The sequence below is a fragment of the Carassius auratus genome, unplaced genomic scaffold (genome assembly GCF_003368295.1).
Source record: "Carassius auratus strain Wakin unplaced genomic scaffold, ASM336829v1 scaf_tig00027223, whole genome shotgun sequence".
Lineage (NCBI taxonomy): Eukaryota > Metazoa > Chordata > Actinopteri > Cypriniformes > Cyprinidae > Carassius > Carassius auratus.
The window spans coordinates 49709-68571 of NW_020525574.1; the positions used below are offsets into that span (position 1 = coordinate 49709).

At 37.0% G+C, this 18863-nt stretch overlaps 2 protein-coding genes across 2 annotated transcripts; one reads left to right on the plus strand and one right to left on the minus strand.

Moving 5' to 3' along the window:
• The first annotated feature begins 69 nt into the window (after positions 1–69).
• Positions 70–6298, plus strand: LOC113079114 (claudin-7-A-like). The gene is made up of 4 exons (XM_026251316.1): positions 70–513; positions 4488–4652; positions 4863–4947; positions 5227–6298. Exons 1-4 carry the CDS (start codon positions 291–293, stop codon positions 5390–5392), a joined length of 639 nt encoding a protein of 212 aa, XP_026107101.1. The 5' UTR covers positions 70–290; the 3' UTR covers positions 5393–6298.
• A 112-nt stretch (positions 6299–6410) lies between these two features.
• On the minus strand, positions 6411–8920 carry si:dkey-112a7.4 (calcium/calmodulin-dependent protein kinase II inhibitor 2). Its single transcript, XM_026251317.1, has 3 exons — positions 8695–8920; positions 8143–8445; positions 6411–7245 (listed from the first exon to the last, which is right to left on the minus strand). Exons 2-3 carry the CDS (start codon positions 8351–8353, stop codon positions 7160–7162), a joined length of 297 nt encoding a protein of 98 aa, XP_026107102.1. The 5' UTR covers positions 8354–8445; positions 8695–8920; the 3' UTR covers positions 6411–7159.
• Positions 8921–18863: the final 9943 nt, after the last annotated feature.

Below are 18863 nucleotides of genomic sequence, written 5' to 3' on the forward strand. Positions count from 1 at the left end.
TGATACTGTGGCGTGACGTCACGACACCGGGCATCGCGCGCCAGCCTATAGTTACCCTCTCACTCGCTCGAGACCACACTTCGGCATCTGTATTTTACGCAACACTTAACTGACATCGGTGTCGCGATATAAACACCTCCAGCTGACTGACAGACTGCTGTTTTTCTTCGGAGAACTGGTCGCTTTCTCAACTTCATCCACAGTGTTTTTGGAGAGGTTCTTCAGAGAGAGTAACAGGTGCGGGACAGGAGCTTTTCTCAAGTTTCTTGCCATTAGGTGTAAAAAAAAATATGGCAAACTCAGGCGTTCAGTTGCTTGGATTTGGTCTCTCTCTGACTGGCATCATTGGACTGATCGTGGGCACCATCCTGCCGCAGTGGAAGATGTCTGCGTACGTGGGGGACAGTATTATCACGGCTGTGGCCACTTACCAGGGACTGTGGATGTCCTGCGCGTTTCAGAGCACCGGACAGCTTCAGTGCAAAATCTACGACTCTATTCTCCAATTAGACAGTGAGTGTCAAACATCTATCTGTCTTGTCTTGGTCACAAAATACTTATATTATTTATTAACATTCCATATTTTAGTAAGCTACATTATTAATCTGTATTTGCATGTAATACCTGAAGGTCAACATGTAAAGGAGCCAGAGGAATCAAGGTAATCGATAATGAATAAATCTAAATTTAAATGTTGAAGATCACCAGTGGTTGATTTTAAACGCTCAATATCATATGATATCACACATGGGATCCAATATGAAGCCTTACATAAATTGTTTTAAATTGTAAATCTGTACTGTAGCTGTTTATTGGAATTCTCTGGCACCTGAAGCCATAGTTTCCAACTCTTCACACACACACTCAAATAAACACTGATGCCATTCCCAGCTTGATTAATGGAGGCTGGCCTCGCCAGTGGGACTTTGGATCTGCTGTATGACTGTAATGTAAGCAGGCCGGACAGGTAGCCATGGTGCCTGTGCTTCTCCAGGAAGAACGTAATCCATTGTTTCTATAGCTGCCAAAGTATTTTTATTAACACACCCAACAACCAGGAATGAGTTATGAGTTTATAAATTGAATTGAGTGCTTTAGTTTAGGGCTGTTATAGAAACAATTCCCCATTCCTTCTCAGTTCCCAGAGGACTGGGATGGGAAAGCACAACCTCACGTTCCACCTCAGAGTTTACAGGAACACTCTCTACAGATGAACATAGACTTTTATAAAATCTGATTTAGCTCTTGCGGTTCACTCTTTGACTTACTGAGGGAGAATTTCTGAGAAAACTGCAAGACACTTCCAGTTGAAACCAGCTGGAACTGCACCTGACAGCAGGATGAAATAGGATGGAGAGAAAGCATGGATGAAGGGTGACCCCTGAATTTCACCACTGACTGTTTCTGTGTCTGGCAAGAGATGCCTCATTGTGTTGTAATGAATAAAGGAGAGCAATAATTCTTCTGCTTTACTATAGCTTGCACCCGTGCCCCTCGCACGTTCCTTTTTTCCCCCTTCTGTCTTGGTAGGGTTTGTGTGCACATGTACAGGATTGCACTGGCACAGACTGGTTTTTGTGGGAATGGCTTCTTGCACTCTCTTTTATCTGTATTGCATAAGTGCTGGATTATATATAAACATTTTTCAGCGGCATCATTTTTAACAATGTATGGACCGTGCATATTTAGTAGATGTGCTAAGGCAAGGAGACTTCTGTGGAAATGACACTTTAGCAACTGCAGAGCAAGAATTTCATATTGTTATAATTAAATATAAATGAATACTAATTAAAAAAAATTAAAAAGTGATACATTTAATTAAAGAGAATATTAAATCATTATAATTTATAATGTTCTTTATTTAACAGCTATTTTGTTTGGTCATTTGCATGACTGATGGTTTATATTTCAATTATCCAGTTTTGGAGTAGAACCTCAATTTTTATGCAATTTACTTGTTATGATTTAATATAAATTTTAAATAGATAATCGTTTAATATTACTTGTGTAACATAATTTTCTTTATTTATCAAATAATTCATACAATTTAAACTAATTTTTTATACAATTTACTTGTATAATAAAAAAAATATTCAATATTTTTCTCGTCTAACATTACATTATTTTCTTTATTATTTATAATATGGTTGTTAAGATTTCAACATATAGATTTAGACCTTAGATTCTATACAATTATTTTTTAAATTAAATTAAAGCTGCTACTTCGTATTTCATGACATTAATAGCATGCTTTAGCACTTAGTAGCACTTATTGCTATCATGTTTAAACATAATTATAGCATGTTTAGCAAACAAAAGCATATTTTACTGTATTGCTAATAGTTAAACATGTTGCCAGGAGGTGGCGCTATAGCTGAATATGGACATGAACATGTGTTCAAGACAGAACAACTATCAAACATGTGAAGTTTGGGGCAGATCGGACATAGATTGTCTGAGTTACCGCAACTTCCTGTTTCATGGCGAAACATCAAATTTGATAGGCTGCCAGGTACACGCCTTTTGACGAAAACTCAAGATCTTCGCAGTTTAATGTCACAAAGGCCTTAAGATAACCCTCACCCAATTTCAAGATGATTCCATTAAAACTGTAGAAGAAGTTCATCAAGTATGAGGCCTGGAAATGGCAAAAACTGCAAAAAAATCGTACATGAAATTCAAATTAATTGACTTCATGCTGAGTTTTGGATTTTGTACCAAGAGAGTTTTTTGTAGGTAATGGTGTGTTACATGTGTGTACATGAATGTAAAACGTAGCTCGAGGCGCATTCTGTTAAATGTTTACAGGGGGCGCTATCGAGCCATTTTGCCACACCCACTTCTGAAACCCAGATCAGATGTACATTTTCGCCAATTTTGACTTATTTGTGCAGTTTCCTGAGTTTTGGAGCATGTTTAGGCCCTCGAAAACATCACAATGTCTAGTTTCAGGGGAGAGACTCAATTTTGAACAATTTAATTAGTTATAATTAGTGGTGGGCCGTTATCGCCGTTAACGTGCTGCGTTAACGCGAGACTCTTATCGGGCGATAAAAAAAATATCGCCGTTAATCTATTCTCAAAGTTGGGTTGGGAGCTGGGTCTATACTAAGCAAGCTATGATGACTTTCACCTTGATATTTTATATAACTGACTCGCTGAGGCCAGCCTAATAAGATGCTCAGGACAGTTGACGGGCCACTGCTGCGCATCGTCACGAAAGCTTATCTTTCTCACGTGTTGTTAAGGCTTACCGCTTGTCGATTTAAACATCAAAGCATCCAAACACAAGACGCGGAAAAGCTGAACAGAGTAGCGCGTGCCGTTAGGTGCGCACGAGAGAGAGAGAGAAAGCCGTGTATCACGGACAGCGACACTGAACCGAGCTCTCTTCTGCGAAGTTCACCTCATAGTTCCTCCTGCACCTGAACGAACAAATGCAAATCGCAGTTTGAACAAACAAAAAGATGTGAAAGAGCCCAATTCAGCACTCGCGGTGTTCTGGTGTTCAGGGCTCACGTAGAGAAAGGCGTCTCAAAACACTAGAACATCGAATTTGCTTATTTTTGCTCTTGTGCCGCCAAATACATACAAAATATGTCAAAATATCCACCTTGGAAATTATGCTCGAAAAAAACAGTTATTTCTTAAGTGAAAGTAAACAGTTGAGGAAAAAAATGTGATGTGTATTATATTGGATGCGTTCATGGTCTCTTAAAGGGACCGCGCCTAATTTAGCTGCTGGCTGCTGTAATGTTCATCCAAGAAAATGAAAATCACTCACTGCTCTTGACTGAATTTCTTTGTAGTTTTAACAGTCAAACCAAAAATTATTCAGAAACCAGATATAATTTTTGATATATATAGCAAAACTGTAATAATGTGAGAAATGTTGAAGGTGTCTGAATAAATGTAGGTTTGATTGTATATTTCATTTTTACATTGAAGACTATCCAGTGCTATTATTTGGTTTCTGTACCTTGACACCTACAAACTTGAAAAAAAAAAAAAAAAAACTTAAACATTGGTGTGAAACAGGAGTAATGTTGTTTGCACCTTGTGCAATGTGGAATTAGTTTACAGCTTTTTCAAGCACTTTGTGATGTATTTTGGAAACAGGAGATGAGCCCCTTTTCTAATGCACCATCTAGCTTGATAAACCCCTTCTCAAGGACTTACTGTTTGTCAATTTTATTTGGGTAACACACATATTCTGAATGACCTCGGCAGAATTTGAATGAGCCATTTTAATCTAGATTAATTTCAAGATCACAGTGAGATTAATCTAGATTAAAAAAATTAATCTATGCCCACCTCTAGTTATAATTTAATATTATTTATAATATCAAACAGCTATTTCCTGGTAGTTTTTAGCCATTTGCATGACTGACAGTTTTAAGATCTCAGCATCTAGTTTTAATGGAGAAAACTAAGAGCACAATCAGCTCTGTGATGTCTTCCTGACCTTCTCGGTCTGTCTCCCGTAGGTGATCTTCAAGCGACCCGTGCTTTGATGATCGTGGGTATCATTGTGTCAATTTGCGGTCTTGGTGTGGCCTGCATGGGCATGAAGTGCACCACTTGTGGAGCTGATGACAAAGTTGGCAAGGCTCGCACGGCCATGACAGGAGGCATCATACTGCTAGTGGGAGGTGAGTATATGTGTGAGACTGTTCATGCAAGTTTACAGTAAACCGTGTTTGAACTGCTCTTATATAACACCAGTGTCTTCTCAGTCTGTGGGTCAGTGAACATCAAAGAAACCCGGCAAGCTAATGTCAAACTTGTCAGTGCTTTGAAGGTATTTGCTAAGAAAGATCCTCTGTCTTTTTTTAAACAGTTTCTCTATTTTGTTCCTACAGCCCTCTGTGCAATTGTTGCCTGTTCGTGGTTTGCCCACAATGTGATTCGAGCTTTCTACAACCCCTTCACTCCAGTCAACACCAAGTGAGCACAAGGAATTCTCCTTTGCACAATCTCTGGAGCAGAATGTCCCAACTCTGTTCCTGGAGGTGCCCCAAAAAGACACATTTTGGATGTCTTCCTTTTCCAGCACACCCATTTCAGTTAAATTATGGAAACACGCAAAATGTGCAGTGTTGGGAAACATCCAGGAACATGGTTAAGAAACACTCTTGAACTTTGACCAAATGCAATTCAATAGTAAAATAATAATCACATATAATATTCACATTTCCCATTTTGCATTTTCATTTTGTTCTATAGGTTTGAGTTTGGAGCAGCCATTTTCATTGCTTGGGGTGGGTCATTTCTTGATGTGCTCGGTGGAGCCATGTTGGCTGCCTCTTGCACTCGAAGTAAACAAGTGTCAAAATATCCTAAAAGTAACTCTGCAGGGTCTGCAAGCGGCAACAACAAAGAGTATGTGTGACCAAGACTGGCCCCTACTGGACTCACACTGAAGCAACTTCAGAAGGTGAAGAATATCTTCAACAAAATAATCAACTGAATAATGAAGGTTAAACAACTGGAACTGAGAAAGTAACCAGTTTACAAACTGTATAATGTCCAATTGTAAAAAGAGCTATCAGTTGTCCAAAAGTTCAAATAGAAAATGCATTTACAATCTCTCTGGGTGTTTTTGAAATGGAGGACTATAGAAATCTAGTGTCAGTGCAAATACTCACAGATTGCTTTGAGCCCTCAGCGTTTCACAAGTAAACAGCTAGGTTGTTTTCTCTGTGTCAAAGAGAGAAACTTGGGTAGTGGGTCATATGTTGGTGTTTTTAAAGTGCCCACTAGGGAGCAATGTAACCAACAAACAGGTGTTGCCCAAAATGGAAGCAGATTTTTTTTTTTTATTATTAAGATTTGTTTGTTTTTGAGTATTCCTCTTACAGAAATGCTAACATTTTTAATACTGATTTGAGTCACTTATAAGTTATATGATGTAGTTGCACATGGTAGAGAAAGACCATGAACGTTATGATTAATTTTTTTCATTTGCTTAACACATTTCAGTATTAACTCACCACCTCATGTTCATTTTAATTGTCCATGAGCCTATCTGAACATCTTTTACTTATAATAGCTAATTAATAATGGCAGCTTTAGTTAGATTATTGTTTATACATTTGTTTTGCATGCTTATTTTCAATAAAGTTGGCTTTCATTGTATCAGGCTGGTTATTGTTCTGGTAGTTAAGTAAGACTTATTTGCATTTTTTTTTTTTTTACATTACATCTTATTTAAATTACACAGAAAATAAAGTTGAAATCTGAGATTCAAAATATAATTTAAACCTGCATTTAAACAGATTTCAGGTATATAAAAAAAGAAACATCACTGACCAACTAGAAACTTACCAGCTTGCACTGAAATGTGTTAATTTTTGATAGAAAAAAATAATTACAAATAGCTTGTATCCAAACATTAACAATTGCAATAACGTTACTCGTGCATACTTTATTACTCCAACCCCACTGCACTCCCCCAAAACAATTTACATAAATCAATTAATTTCCATGCAAACATTTAGAAGTCAAAAACATTAAGAGCAATGTACTTCAACCGAGATCAGAGATCACTTTAGAAGATTTTGATTGTTCATCTCAGTCAGTATGCATTCAAGATTGTACTTATTTTAATTCAAACTAAAATCAACAGGCACATGAAAACAGTGACCTTACAAAAGATTCTTACAATTAACAAGTAATCGCTGTCATTCAGAGAAATGTCATGGAAGGCCCCGGTTACCGAAATAACCAAAGGTCTTACCAAATGGCGCGTTACACGTTAACAGAGATTCACAGAAAATGTCCTCTTTGGGAGATGAGTAATCCAAACTGCTGAGGTTAGCTTTCTTATTCTGCAGTAAAGTGCAAATTGTATAAATATAGCCCTGTTGCATTAGAGATCATCAAGATCTTCACTTTTGAGAAAGAAACTTCCAAAACAGAGAACACTAGACAGGATCATTAAGTGCTACAGAAGCACGACATCAGTAAAGTGATGGGCAAGCATTTAGTGAACAGGACGCAAAGTCCACAGTTCTCTTGTTTGACCTTGAAGTGGTGAAAGCCTTAAGAACTGTACAGTGAAGGGTGACGAAAACGTGAGAGGGAGATTCTGGTTCAGTTCTCTAGGCCTGCTTTGGTGTGTTGGCCTTTCAACAGCTTTGGCACAGTCAGGCATGCATCAGGCAACAGGTGATACTCTCTGAGAAACCGGGAAGCTTCTGTTATTGTTTATGATATCATCCAAGTCCTCATCATCAATAACCACTGTAAAAACAAGAAGAAATGTATCATTTGACAACAGAGTGGAAACAAGTGGACACCATGAGTTATGGTGCATTCAAGTAATCCTGGGAAGCTGGTTAATTAAAAAAAAAAAATGTAACCCTACATTTACGAAACATGAACAAAAAATGTGCATTGGGTGTGGTTTTACTTTATTTTAATTGCTTTAAATTGAATCGTTAGATATTGTTTTGCAATTGGTACAATGTTTCGTACTTGCAACTTATATATATATATAGTTTTATATGTAAATGCAAAAAAATGTATTCATCTTAATAAATTTACCAAGAATACAGATGTTGCGTCCATTGTGTCAAACATGTTTCTAGCATTTCCCTCTTGCGATTACGACATTGCGGTGATGTTCATGGGCGTTCAACTAAATATGAACTTTCCGATATGACTTAATGCATCATCATTAGTCACGATTAGTACTTCCCTTCAAAGTTATTTTAGACGAACTTAGAAAATGAATATTTGTCAAGACAAACTTGTTGGACTTGGTTGGTGTTTTAAAATAGAATGCTTGCGTATTCTGGTATTTACTGGGCACGTATGAACAGTCATATAGATCTGAACCAAGTTTAGTGAATGTGGTGGGGAAGCTTCAGATTGTGTTACATTAGAAGAACAGAATTTTTCTTGGAGCTTCCCCAGTGTTGCATATTTTGGATGCTTCCTTTATTGGACTAACACAGTGTAAGTGGTAATTCAGATGGATTAAATAAGGTACATTTCCAAAATGTAAAGTTCTGGGAAGGCTTTTAATTAAATACACATTTTGATTTAGAATTTTGGTCTCGAGTCAAGATTTTTGAAAGGAAAAAAAGAGGCTGTGCATGACAAACTAAGATAATAACACAACTCAATATCCCCCACCTCTCGTAGACCGCCCGATCTGTCCGAGTTTGGGGGCTCGCTGCAGTCTTCGTGGGGCAGACAGGAGGTCCGGTCCGGTTCTCCCCGCCTGTCCGAGCTCGTACGGGATCACTGGACTGGGTTGTAATGCACCTGCCGGTGGTATGAGGTTGGGCATTTCTGCCATGCCGTACATGTCCTCCTGCTGCTGTACTTCGCTAGGTGTATTCATAAAAAACAACCGCAAGTCGTTGGCTGGCTAACGCGTGCACTTCCGCGAATGTAATGTTAAGTCAATCCACTTAAACTGATCCAAAACAACACCTGGGGAGGGTAAAACACAGGAAAATTACGCCATCAACATTTTACGCTCTAAATAATGAAATCCACTCATCATTATTCGTAGTAGTCCGACAAACAGTCGGATTAGACATTGTATACACCTTGTACGACTGATCGCGTGCACCGGATGAGCTCGAGCATGTCAACAACAAAGCTCGAGCTCGCGTTACGTTGTGTTGTATTCGAAATATATCACATATACAAATATAAAACAAGGAAACGTGTTCCTACCTTGTATTCGTCCGGAGCCTGGACTCGGTTTACACGTCGTATTTGACAAACCGTCTCCTGTGTCGGTTTGTACGCGGTGTTCAGCGCGAGTCGGAAGTTGCCCACTATCTACGGCGGTAAGAGTCTGTCGTAACTCTCACTTGGGGATTTCCTTGGTCGTCTGTGTGTGCGTCACTGCGAGGGAGGGCTCGAGCGCTGCGATACTGAGGTTGTGAGCCTGTGGGAGCTGGTTATTGTGTGGGCACGCTAACTGTAACCTACATATGAGAGAGAGCCCACGCTGGACGTTTGAGCATGCTTTACCTGTGCTTTATCACTGACACGGTTTGACTGAGAAGAATTCAGACTACTTTATCAGTATGATGACATCTGTGACTCTTGTACACGTTGCCAAAGCTTTACAGGAATAAGGGGGGGGGGGGGGGGGGGGGGGGGGGTGATAGCAAATGATAGATTAGGTATATACAAAAAATCAGTTTGAACTATTTCCTCATTAAGCGTATTTAAAATAAATAAAAAATGAAACAGAGTAGGCTATCAAGTAGGATAGTGTAACACAAGGCTATATTGTGTATCTTCACATGACTGCAATGGTGATGTTGAGACAGCAGCTTATTGTCATTTCTGTTTTTGGCTAGTAGGCTATGTGGCGAGTGAGAATATGGGACAGAGTTTGTTGCTTAATTTTAGCTATATTCAACCAATTTGTTCAAACATTGATTCACTTATCAACGCAAAAAATGACTGTGTCCCAAATCACATAGGCCTACTCTTTAGTTACTGTTTTGAGTAATTACCTAACTACTGCAAAGGATGTTCTTTGACCCTATCCCAAATGCCGCATTTCATGTGCACTTATGCGGTGCATTCCAAACAGCATATATCACCCTTCGAAGGACACTTCAGAGTGAAGACAACCATGGCCACCATATTGAAGAGTTGTTCCAAACCGAATTGCTGGGTGGTGAAATGCTATTTCATGCATACTGAGTTTTTTACACTGTTAAAGAGTTGGATTCCCATGCTAAACATGGACAAAGTTTCAAAAATTAAGTTGTACGTTTGAACAACGTTGGAACAAAAATACTCCTTCCAGTTTGTCACAAGTTTCGGAAAGTTTTTTTCGAGTATGGCTCTGTGTGACGTTAGATGGAGCGGAATTTCCTTATAAGGACACTTCTGCCGGAAGAGCGCGCGCTCCCATATAGCAGAGCACTGAGAGAGTACAGGCATTCACTGATCAGAGTGAGATCGTAGGGTCCATAGCTTTCAAGAGGGTGCCCGTGGTCCTCCTTTGCAGCCGCTATGCATGGCAAAGTCTGTAGCAGACTTGTAGCCGAAAGTCAAAGCATCTATATGTAACGGAGGCCAGCGAGTAGTGCTGTGCAGGTAAACCTCACTCACCGATCTCAAGAGACGCACTAGCGACAGATGCTAGTGGCTGTAGCCATTTAGCCTCCTTGTTAGTGCGTCCGCCTCCCATGCCGGAAGACCCGGGTTCGAGACCCGCTCGGAGCGAGTGCGAGGAGTGTCAGAGAGGACCCGGGTGAGAGGGGTTACATATACATAGCAAAAGTGTGGACTGTTGTGTTGCATCACTGCCATTCATAAAGCCTCTCTCTGGCATAATGGGATAGTAAAGTTTCCATCAAATGCATACATCAGAATCTCACTGGAAGTAATAGGTTACTTCCAGGTACTTTTTCCTACTCGTTTTATTATACTGTGCATCTACACTGTTAGAAATGTCTGTAAATTTAACAGTACTTAACTGTAAAATGAACTGTATTTTACTGTAGGACAGTTATACAGCATATTACTGTATTTTAAAGTTACATTTTGGGGAATACCCTCTTGGCGACACTAAATTACAGTATTTTTAATTTACTGTAAATCTAAATACAGTAAAGAAAAAATGAGCGCGAAACCTGACCAATCACAGATCAAGTTTTATTTCCTGCTTGGAGAAAGAAGAAAACAAGACACACAGATGCGAAAAGAACCAGTCAGATGCAAAGGTGTGTACAAATATTACTTCTTTTACTTTAAATATATTATATCTTTGGTTTAACTAAAAAAAAATATAAAAAAAAAAACCGCTGCCACTGAATGGCGCGCAGTCACCTCACATTTATGCTGTGAAGAGAGCTAGAGAGAGTTGTGGTGACACTGTGCAAACATTCATATTTCTTTCCTTTCTTTCCCTTTTCTGAACGTTTCACCGTCAAAATATGGACATTAACGGGTCTCTGCCTTGGGTTTGACCACTCCAGGAGCTGGTGAGTGTTCATGTGAACTGTTAGCCGAACAACAAAGCTTTCGTGGATTATCTTAAAGTCAGTCTGATTTTTTCCTGCTATTATCGCTTGCTGTTAACTGATTACACCATATAAATGCACGTCATGCTTGTAGTGCTAGAGTAAAACCCGCAATGTTCGTGTCGTGTGCAAACACTGGCGTCTCTGTGGAGACATTATACGCCTTTATTAATCATGACAAAGGGCATAAAAACACGGCGAACTTAAGGTTTTCGTGTGCAGTTCCTGAATGCCCATACACTTTCCAAAGCCTCTCCGCCCCTCAGTCTCACATTTAACGTTACCGCAAACACCGAAATCTAAAGTTAAGGAAACTAAACAACCAAGAGAAAAATATGTCTACTTCAAATGTAACATTTGTTCTGTACATCAGCATCGGGAGAATAACATTATAATCTCGTTCGCGAAAATGCACCGCAAATGGCACAGGGGACCCCATTAAGTGACTAACGTTAACCCGACTGTGTACATCCAATGCGCGATCAACGGCTGTCCGAATTCACTCACTCGTTTTCATTCACAGCTTCAAGTGAACTGTATTAGTGGACTAATGTAGAAATGAGTGCACGAGTGTTAAGGGGGCGATTTCGGATTTAGCCAACGTAATTTCCTCATTATTTTAACCTGGGATGTTCTCGTGACAACGCAGCAAGGTGTCTATCAGCTTAATAGATGTTCTTAGGACATAAATGTCTTATTATTGCTGTTAACATAACTGTTGCAAATAAATACATTTTATACAAAAAAGTTTTCGTAATATGTATATTTATCTGTGTGTGTCTCAACTTTAAAATTAGCTGTTTCATCTTTGGACCCTACATTACCTTACATTTCTCACCTATGAAACTTATTTAAACATAACATTACCATTTTTTTTGCAATGTTACTAATGTATAAATTAATAGCTTACCCTCATGTTCTTTTTACATTTTGTATATTGTATATAAAGTTGTATGTCATAAACATGTAATCTCTGTATTTTTTGCTAGAAAACAAAAGTAGATGTTGAGTACTAAACATGCTCCATCCGGGTTCGTCACATATTGGGTCCCCTGGAAATATTTCCTTTGTGTGCTGTGCCATTTGCAGTGCATTTCTGTATTTGGTTGTGTTGTGAGTATTTGGTTGTTTTGTTAGACATTGTTCACATCAAATTATCTAACTTTTTTTTTCTGTTATGTAAAGGTTGAATGTTAACCCTGACAACAGCAAGTGCTCCTCAAAGTTCCAGGTCATCAAAATAAGTGGGAAGATGGTGCAAAGGAAGAACTCTGGTCTGAACCCTCATGTATCCTCCTTCATTAAAGGGATAGTTCACCCAAAAAATTAGTTCACCCATTAATAACTCACCCTCATGTCGTTCCAAACCCGTGAGACCTCCATTTATCTCCTCAGTCCCTCCATTGAAGCTGTGTGTACGGTATACTGTCCATGTCCAGAAAGGTAAGAAAAACATCATCAAAGTAGTCCATGTGACATCAGAGGGTCAGTTAGAATTTTTTGAAGCATCGAAATTACATTTTGGTCCAAAAACTATGACTTTATTCAGCATTGTCTTCTCTTTCGTGTCTGTTGTGAGAGAGTTCAAAACAAAGCAGTTTGTGATATCCGGTTCGTGAACGAATCACTCGATGTAACCGGATCTTTTTGAACCAGTTCACCAAATCGAACTGAATAGTTTTAAACGGTTCGCATCTGCAATACGCATTAATCCACAAATTACTTAAGCTGTTAACTTTTTTAATGTGGCTGACACTTCTTCTGAGTTCAAACAAACCAATATCTTGGAGTAATTCATTTACTCAAACAGTACATTGACTGAACTGTTGTGAAGAGAGAACTGAAGATGAACACCGAGCTGAGCCAGATAACGAACAAAAGACTGACTCGTTCTCGAGTCAGCCACATTAAAAAAGTTAACAGCTTAAGTAATTTGTGAATTAATGCGTATTGGAGACGTGAACAGTATAAAACGATTCAGTCTGATTTGGTGAACTGGTTCAAAAAGTGAACCGGATATCAGCTGCTTTGATTTGAACTCTCTCTCACACAGACACGGAAGAGAAGACAATGCTGAATAAAGTCGTAGTTTTTGCTATTTTTGGACCAAAATGTATTTTCGACGCTTCAAAAAATTCTAACCGACCCTCTGATGTCACATGGACTGCTTTGATGATGTTTTTCTTACCTTTCTTGGATATGGACAGTAGACCGTACACACAACTTCAATGTAGGGACTGAGAGCTCTCGGACTAAATCTAAATCTAAATCTAAATCTAAATCACTATCTTTAACTGTGTTCTGAAGAAAAACGGAGGTCTCACGGATTTAGAACGACATGAGGGTGAGTTATTAATGACCTAATTCTGATTTTTGGGTGAACTATCCCTTTAAGGAGTTTATGGATTTCAGCTGGCAAAACTATTAAGCTACTAAGAGCAAATACATTCTACACAGGAGTTTTCTGAATTTGTAAATTTTTAAGATTGTTCTTATGACTGAATCTGTTCATGTCTGTTGTTTTAAAATGCTCTTAATATGAAACTTTTATGTATAAATGAAATGTATTCAAGTTTTTGGAAAACTGAAAGTACTATCTGCAAGAATATTAACATGTTATTTCAAGTATTACCATTTAACTATAAAACCAATAAAAGAAGTTAAACAGTCTTTTGTTTCTTTTTATAGTTTTTACTACTGAGACATGAGACCTGTTGAAATACAATAATTTGTACAGTTCTACAAGACATAATAAAAGTGAACAAATTACAGTTAATTTCACAGTGTAAAGTAATATTTTATTGTATTAAAATATATAAAAAGGAGAAAAAAACATAATTGTGTTTTACAGTAAAAAATGTATTACTGCAAATACATTTACAGCAAGTTAAATGGTACTGTAAATACGAATACAGTATTTTTACTGTAAGTTTAATTTACAGTAAGTTACTGGCAAACTGCTGCCAGTAAGTTACTGTAATTTCTACAGGAAATTTTTTACAGTGTAGACATTCTTCGTTGGTCACATTCTGATTTTCTCATACGATATGATAGGGAAGTGTGCTATTTCAATACAGCCAAAGACTGACTAGAGTTGAATCATTTAACTGATTCGTTCAAAAGCAGGTTCCTTTGTGACAGAGTCATTGAATTATTCACTGAATTGTAAAAGAAAAAATGAAACACCACTTTGCTGCTATTAGAAATATTGCATAAACAGATTGCAGCATTGTATCTAAAATATAAGTCACACAGTGTGTGAAATACCTATCTGTCATTAATGTTAACCAACAAAAGACGTTAAATAAATGTATACATGTTAAGTAAAACCTACAGTATCTGAAAAATGAGTTTAATTTGTATCTCTATTGTATTTGTTTTATTGTGCTTCTTTAATATATAAAAAGTTGCCCCTTTTTCAATTCTGTTAAATGGATAGTTCACCCAAAATTGAAAATTGTCATCATTTATTCAAGATTTTCCAAAATGTATTCCTTGATTCAACTTTCTCATAAGCTTAATTGATTTGGTCTAAAGAGAGAATTAATGATTATTTTAATTTGAAAACTACATCTAAATTAGCTACCAATGACTTGGCATAATTCCAGGGAGGCATAAGTGCAAGTGTTTTTTGTTACAACTTGATGAACCACTGAAACGATTTCGGAAACATTATTTTAAGGTAAAAATTTTTACATAGTGTTGCTTTAAGGACATTTTTATGGTGGCTTTTAATCTTGCATCAAATAGTGAACTGCATACTGTATGCAGACTTTCATTTACAAATCACCAGCAGTAAATATTGTGCTAGCAGAGGGGGCCCAATTAGATTTTTTTGTCATGGGGCCCAAAATTCCTGGCAGCCCCCCTGGAAAAAAACGTTTTTCATTGAACTATTAAGAAAAGAAATATCACACAGTCATGTTGCCTTATTGTATATATTCAGCTTCACAGAAACAGTCTGAGGCATCTAGTTCTAAAGTGACGTTCTAGTATTAATAACAAAGGAACAATGTCTCAACTCACCAAAAAAATAAAAATAATAAAAAAAAAAAATACATGGGAATGCAGCGTTTTGTTGTTGTTCCTTTATTTTATTTATTTATTTATCATTGTCTTTATGGTTCACATTTTTACAGCCCCTGGTAGTGTTTGATGTTTGGGAAAATAATGTTAAGAAGCAGTGCATTCAGGTGTTTAAAGACTTTCTTCATAACTGGCAAACCATAGCAGGTTTGGTTTCAGTTCATTGTACTTAAATATTTAGTTAATCCAGTGCTCTCTTTGTTCTCTGTCTCGTCGAGTATCACATTACTGTTTTACGAAATATCTGATACCGCACACAATATGTGGTTTGTTTAGTCAGAAACACGTATAAGCTGATCCCTCACCAAAGTTCTTCTTATTTTATTTTATTTTATTTTTTATATATTTATTTATTTTTAACTCTCAGGTGAGAGCAATTAAAATCTTGAGGAATTTGTATGGTTTTGTCAGGTGGAGTAACAAATGGTGCTGCAAGTACAACTAAAATCTGGTTTGCTGCACATATACAAGAGAGAAACACTAAAATTATGAGCAATAGTAGGTTGACCATGCATCCTCTTCTTTCCTGGACATCTCCTTGCCAGGAGTAGGTGGATTAATAGCATACAGGTATTATACTGCTCATGCAAATATGCATACATATGTTAAATGAAGACTAGAGAGCATGACAATAGGAGAAAAGAGCCAAAACTTAGACATTTTATGCATGGACAGGACCTGTCTTGGAAAAAGAGGATGTATAGTCACACTAATAATATGTATAGGTTGGTGCAATGTTTCAGTTGAAGTTTCATGACCAATGAGAAATATTTATGGACAAATGTGTGATAGAATAGGTGTGACCAAAAAATGAATTTCAGACCTTGGGTGGTGTTAATGTATGCCGTATAGACCAAATAAACCATAGTGTATTCTTTCATAATGATTCATAACAGATGCTCTGAATCTGACATCCCCTCAATATTTAGCAGTTATTCGGTCCCACACATTGCGATCTGACAAGATCAGCTTTATCAGATTTAACGTGTTTTCTCTTGAGTGTTGTTGTTTAGATCGGGGTAAATAAGCAATATCTGTTTTCTCATTCAGATAAGATTGTGGTATGCACTGTGAACATGTTGAGACTCATTTATGCTGTTAAACTTAAACCCTCATGAATAGTTCTGGGTATAAAAGGGGGTGAAGAGCGATTGGAAGGGGAGATCATCATTACACAAGGGGATAAAAGGAGGGCAGAAACCAAACCTTTTCAATAAGCCACAGCAGCGCCAGCGTGAAGATGTCCAAACCAATCTGTCTGCTGTTTGCCCTGCTGATTCTGACCACAATTCTGTGCAACAACTCAGGTAATTACTGTGACAGTATACCTGTACACCATTTATTCTGTGGTTTGCACATTAATATTAATTGCACATTAATATTAATAACCATTAGGGAATGTTTCAGCATTAATGTTTATCCTTTGAATGTGAGACTAATGTCACCTATGTCTCCACACAGTCTGTTCACAAAGGAGAAAAGATGCTGTTTGTGGCTGCAAAAGTAAGGACAATTTATTTTTTCCAAAACATTGTGTAGTATTAATATGGATCACACAATTATTTAGTTTGATCTAATGTAATAAATCTCTCTCTTTAGTTCATCCTTGGAAGGGGCTACATTGTAGAAACCACAGAGTGAAAGACTACAATAAAATTGTTAAGTGTATTTGCGGTAACCCTGAAACATGTAAGTAAAATGATTTTGAATTATAACATGTTATAACAACAGTTATAGAAGAATTGTTTTCATTAATTATTATAATAAATCTATTGTCTTTTTTACACAGATTATAACGAAGGCAACAAGGAACAGTTTGAACAGATTTGCAGCTCAAAATTTAAATCTATTTCTATTCCTTTGTAATTTAAAGGATTTGTGCTGCTTTATATAGAGCTCCAGTATGATAATCACATATCTACCAGACTCAATCTTTAAAGTCTAGGATCAGTTTACTTTAACGTAATCCTGAAAATGCTCTGATTTCAACTGTTATAAATGTGATATTTTGCTTGCATCTTAAAGCAACACGATAAAAGTATGTAAAACGTAAACTGTGTTTGTCTGTCATTATGTTTTCTTGTGTGTTGTTGTTTGATTTGAGTTAAACAAGCAAGAAGTCCTGTCTCGTTCAGGTAAAACATGTTATACACCGTGAACATGTTGAGACTCATAAATATGTTTGTGCCATTAATGAACAGTTCAGAGTATAAAAATGGATAAAGTGGGAACTGTGCTGCTTTAAATAAAGCTTCAACCTGATTTATCTCATATCGATAGCCAACGTGCATGATGAATTTACTGTAATATAATCACGATAATGCTCTGATTGTATCTTACAGCAAAAGAATAAAAGTATGTAAAGCATAAACTGTAATGAGGGATGTTTTTCTGCCATCACCGTGTGTTTATGATGACATGAAGAGATACTGTGTTCTGTATCTCCACTGGTCATCTTTGTTTTATGTATCTTTGGCCAGATTTAGACTTTATTTGAAGAATTATGCATGTTCCAACAAGCCACTTGCCCTTCTCAGGTTTGACTGCTATGTTTGGACCCAAAAGGACATTTTTACTTCTTCATCTGTAAAGCAAATCTCTCGAGGTCTGAGATCTTTCAAAAGATCTCCCACGTGAGGCTTGGATCTGTTGCTCATCATTTAAACCCCCTTAGCATCGCAAATCTGATAATATGGTATCAGTTTTCATGACAATAAAGATTTCCTGTAATTTCCTTTCAATGAAATGAGATGAAATGGTTTTTTTATTGTTCACTCAATGCTTCAGTCTTTTGCTTGTCTATAGTTTACATTAATTTTTTTTCAAAAGTGTCTTTTACAATGAAATGCCAGCAGAACTATTATTATTTATACATTTTTATTATCATTTCTATCTTGGATTATAATGAAAATCAATCAGTTACACATCTGACTATCAAACTTTATTCAGTTCTCATATTATTGTCTGTGCATTTGTATCTTGGTCTCCTAAAACACAATGATGAACAATGAATTATATTCAATTCAATTCAAGTTTATTTATATTAGCGCTTTTTACGATAAAAATTATTACACAGCAACTTTACACAAAATTACGTTTCTACAATATTTAGTTGTAGCTTATCAGTTGTGACTGTCAGTTTTTGTGCATATAACACAAAAATTAATACAAGGCATAGTCAACCAGACGTTGAACACTATTAAGAGCAATTATTATATGATGCAATCACACTTGTAGTAATATTTGTTAGTTCTGTTTGTTGAGGTTCTTTGAGAGGTTGCCAATTATATTCATGAGCATGCACAATTTTGTTTACTAGTCAACAACTTCTAGTCAAACTCTTGGGAACCCACGAACTTCAGAGCGTGCTGGAATAAAATGAAATCCTCCAAACAGATTAGGACTGCAGTGAACGGTTATCTGACAATTATTAGTTTTTATTTATACAATTATACATAAAAATGTTCTTTTCATACATTTTGGGTGTCATTTTTATTAGTGCATGAACCTTTACAGGATGTATGCATGAAGCTGAATGGTTTTACATTTTGTGAAATAATTAAACTTTCCAGATGCCGCTGCATCATGTTAATGTAGGATCTGTAAATGCATTGAAGAAAAGGAATCCACAAGTGCAAATGTAATATTGTTTAGAGTTTTCAAAGTTTGAAGGAGGGTAATGTTCAGTTGAAGGATGTTAAACAACAGAATGCAATAAATGTTAGTAATATAGTACTGGAGAGAGTCAGCATCCCCCCGTAGCTG